The sequence below is a fragment of the Galeopterus variegatus genome, unplaced genomic scaffold (assembly GCF_000696425.1).
Source record: "Galeopterus variegatus unplaced genomic scaffold, G_variegatus-3.0.2 Scaffold45776, whole genome shotgun sequence".
NCBI classification, from domain to species: domain Eukaryota; kingdom Metazoa; phylum Chordata; class Mammalia; order Dermoptera; family Cynocephalidae; genus Galeopterus; species Galeopterus variegatus.
In genome coordinates, this window is record NW_007771887.1 from 908 (window position 1) to 5,114 (window position 4,207).

At 31.4% G+C, this 4,207-nt stretch overlaps 1 protein-coding gene across 1 annotated transcript; it reads right to left on the bottom strand.

The window, feature by feature from the left end:
• Positions 1 to 423: 423 nt before the first annotated feature.
• Positions 424 to 3,599, bottom strand: LOC103584154 (ubiquitin carboxyl-terminal hydrolase 1-like). Its single transcript, XM_008565263.1, has 2 exons — positions 3,405 to 3,599; positions 424 to 2,377 (listed from the first exon to the last, which is right to left on the bottom strand). Exons 1-2 carry the CDS (start codon positions 3,581 to 3,583, stop codon positions 1,648 to 1,650), a joined length of 909 nt encoding a protein of 302 aa, XP_008563485.1. The 5' UTR covers positions 3,584 to 3,599; the 3' UTR covers positions 424 to 1,647.
• Between the last annotated feature and the right edge of the window lie 608 nt (positions 3,600 to 4,207).

Sequence of the window (4,207 nt, forward strand, 5' to 3'; positions counted from 1 at the left end):
GGTTATGTTTAGAAAGAGTTTGGGCTGTTTCACATGCATCTAAGTGACAAAATCGAGGACTTTAAAATTTATATGATTTAATTATCATGCAACACCAATTATTTTGACTTGAGTTAGAACAGTCATCCTCCTACTCTTAAAAACATTGTTACGATACTGAATACTTTCTAATTTCTTATGTACTTCAGTATTGCTAAAACACAAACTTTCTCACATCAGGAATTTGTACTACTTAACATTAGTTGTCTCTTAAGTTTTAGAGACCCAGGCTCTTTCCTAGACCTACTCCATCAGAAGCTTCTGGGCATTACTCAGAGCTGTTTCTTTTTAAAAGTTCCATTACTGATTCTGAGAGGAGAACCATGACTTTATCATCACACCATCTTGTGGAAGAATGTAAGACTTATGTAACTGTGCAATTTATTAGACAAGGTACTCTTTATTTGTTGAAATGTGGTATAACAATGTTATTCCAATAGCATGTATACATTTTTTAGAGCCATTTTTAAGAAAAACTCTTAATACCAAGAATGTTCTTTAATGTGTCATAAATGATCATTTACCAGTTTAGTTTACTATACTTAAAATGAAAATTTAACCAAGTTTTTATGTGTGCCCAAAGCATCATCTTAAGTACTCCAATTCTGGAATCCATTAAATTATATGTCTACTTTAAAGGACAACTAGAGGCGACAATTATTGTAAACCTCTTGGATGGACTACGCGTTTTCATCTCTGTGAAAAATTCTTCACCTTCACTGCCAAAAAAAATTGAGTTTTATTAAAGGTAATTGTGCATGTTTATTCTCTTCTATATTTATACCCTTATTCTGTTCCTTAAAAGAGCTGTATTTATGATAAAAATATGCAAGTTAAAAAATTCAAGCATTTGTATACATAGTTTTTAAGCAGTTTAAATTTTATTGACCTCCCAGTTTTTTTTAAAAAAAGTTAAATTTAAGGTCACACCTCTAAGTTTGATGTATTATATACAGATCGTGCAGAATAAGTATGAAGAGATACAAATTAGTCCATGCCCCCAAATTTACTAGAGAATCATATTCATAAATACATATAAAATTCTTGTGAAGACAGAAGGGGACTGTCCAGGTTTTCTGAGACACTTAAAGTGACTCAAGGCACAAAATGTACACCACTGTGAATACACACATTCTAGACTTTGTGCCACTGATACAGCCCAAAGATTTGGCTTCAAGACTGTTATAAAACTAAATGTACTGAATGAGACTCTGCTTTTTAAGTGAAAAACCACAAGACCTATAAACATCATGTAGATAATTACTCCAAAATATGGAGAATACAAATACAAGCACTTTATTTTAAAAAGAAAACAAAAGATGAGTGTAAATTCAAAAGTGTTTAAATGCTTCCATTTGGGATAATTCAATTAAGAACCTATACAAGTTTATTCCCAGAAGCTAATGCATCACTAGTCTCTACTAAGGAAAATGAATTCTAATAACATGGTTTTCAATAATTCAAATTTTACTATTGATATAAAAACCTAGAGAGACCAATAATACACAGTAGCTTCAAAAGATAAGCTAAAAACTCTTTGATGTAATGAACCTTACCAATTTTTGTCCAGGCCTGTTTTAATATATACACAAGGAAAATACATCAACTCTATAATTTCTTATAAAATAGCAAGTAAGGAGTAGATGTAGGAGATGTAGAAGGGGAAAGAGAATTCAAAAAGTCCTTCTCTTCAGTAACTTTCACTTCAGAATCATCAAAAAGCAACCACTTCCCCTCATACTCCTTTAAGCTCTGCACTACATACGAAATTTTGTTCTCAAATCCACTAATATTAATGCCCACATGGTCACGGGATTCCTTGTTTCTATCAGATTCATGGGTCCCATTAGTACTATTAGTCTCAGAATTTCTATTTTCAGCAAATGCTGTACTGGCAACCTTATCAGGATTAGATGCTTTGTTGTGTAGCTCATAATCTGCTTTGCTCTTCTGTCCTCCAAGAAGTCCAATAGCTTCTACATTTTTTTTGCTCAAAACTTTACTTGGCTGTGTGTTTCCGACTCTAATCGATACTTCTTCATCGTAATTTTCAACCACATCCCTTGCTTCTTCCTCATTCAATGGTTCTGGCTTACCTATTTCACACATTTGGTCAACCACAAAATTTTCCTTATCTATTTCTAAACTGTTAAGATCAGTAACTTTAACAGAAGCAGTGTAATGCCCACTACTAATGGTAATACCACTATGCATCACAACTGCAAATAATCCATAGCTGTCATTAGTTGGCTTTATACTCCATTCTTCTAGTGACAATTTAAGAGGTGTCAGTAAAGGAGTGTTGATCTTGGAAAGTCCACCGCCATAACAATCAAACCTTTGGAAGAAAAAAAAAAAAGTTTTCCTGTGGTTCCGTTATAAATTCAAAACTTTACACCCAATGTGAAAGAAACCAAGTAAAAAATCTGAATGAACCCTTAATATTTAGTGCTCATACGAATAAACAAAAAAAGCAGAAAAAAACAAGACCCCAATTTTGAATATGTATAATATATACGCAAACAAAAAATACTAAAATAACTGCTAACATTCAGATGTTTCTGTGGCGAATATATCATTTCCCCCCTCATTTCCTTTATTTTCTCTGAAGTGGGAAAATAAATGGCATTTTAAGAATAAACTTAAAACCAAAATCCTTTATATTTTAGTTATTTTAATGTGAAGTCTCTCTGCTAAGATTTGGGAACAAAAATAAACAGTACTGTAGCAAAGAAAAAATCCACTGAAAAAAGAGGACTATATGTCATCTTCTGATATACTAAAGTGTGTGAGCACTACTGGGAAGCCCTCACGGTAATTTCAAAAAAGTCATTAACGTACAAAGTAGTAAAATGTACAATGACATACATGTCAGAAAAAGCCACCAACTATCAAAAATGTAATTAGCATTTTTATGTATATCTTTTTAATAGCTTTTAGACCTTCAAATTCTCAATTATAGAAGAAAATGTCTGAAGCTGTTCAATAGTTTGACTTCCTGGCTTACCTTAAAACTAAAAAAAATTTTGTTTTTCTCCCTTTAAAAAAATTTTTATGTGTACAAAATTTGTTCCTTGCTGTAATCAGTTCTACTAAAACTAAATCCTGCTCCTAGCATCTAAGCAGGAATGAATATGAAAAGATGTATAAAGAAATCATACATAATAGAATATGTATTCATACGAAAAGGATTTAAATGGATGCATTTTTACAGGGAAACTGTTAAGAACAAAACTTTTCTAAGGCAATCATTACAAATCACTTCATTCCAGTACTTATATTCCTACTATCATAATATTTTGAACAAAACTTCTCTTCTATAGCAACTCATCTTCATCATATACCTTTTTTTTTATGATACTCACTCCAAGCCACTAGCAGCAAAGCACTTCAAATGAATAGTTATAACTTCAGGCATTTTGTCAAACAAAAGACTTCGTTCAGCTTCAGTATAATGATGGCAGTTTTCACAGAAATATTTATCTTCTCCTACAATCCTCTCCACTGAAGCAAACTGTGAAATTGCCCATCTCAGGGTCTTCATTTCTGTTTTTGGCTCTGGAGAAACTACAAAAGAGAATCCTTTGACTCAAATAATTATCTCTCAGACATTCAAAAATTAAACCACAAAGTTTCATGTTCAAAATTTGTATTCAATTTCAATCAACTAACACACTCCCAAATAATTAGAATTTTCTACTTTCAGAAAGTATTTTTCCATATTTATATTATATAATTATTCCTCATCCTATATATAATTATATTATATATATTACATTCCATACTTATATAATATTCCATATTATATTTAATAGCCAATTTTCATTATCTGACAGGTAAACCAGTCCCATGATTTCCCATTACATTTCCATACTTTTGGTGGTTTACACTAAACATAACAGTGTCTCAAATATTGTTAAAAATAACCTCAGTAGTTCTCAAAGATTCAAGTCCCCAAACGTTTAAGAAAATTAAAGCATTTCATTTTTCCACTCTCACACAACAATGTACCAAAATAAAGATGCCACAACTTTCCAAATGGTATTAACAAGTAAAGCTTGATAAGCAGAAAGATTATATTAGACCAAGGATACTAAAAGCCAGCTTTTTTTTTCTCCATAATTATGCAAACTACTATTAGACTGTATTGTTGAAGAAAACTGTAATT

Excerpts from the sequence above, each read along its gene's own strand:
- LOC103584154 (XM_008565263.1), bottom strand. The coding sequence starts at position 3,583 with ATGAAGACCCTGAGATGGGCAATTTCACAGTTTGCTTCAGTGGAGAGG. Across the intron at positions 2,378-3,404 it reads TTTGCTGCTAGTGGCTTGGA|GTTTGATTGTTATGGCGGTG; the intron begins GTGAGTATCATA and ends TTTCTTCCAAAG.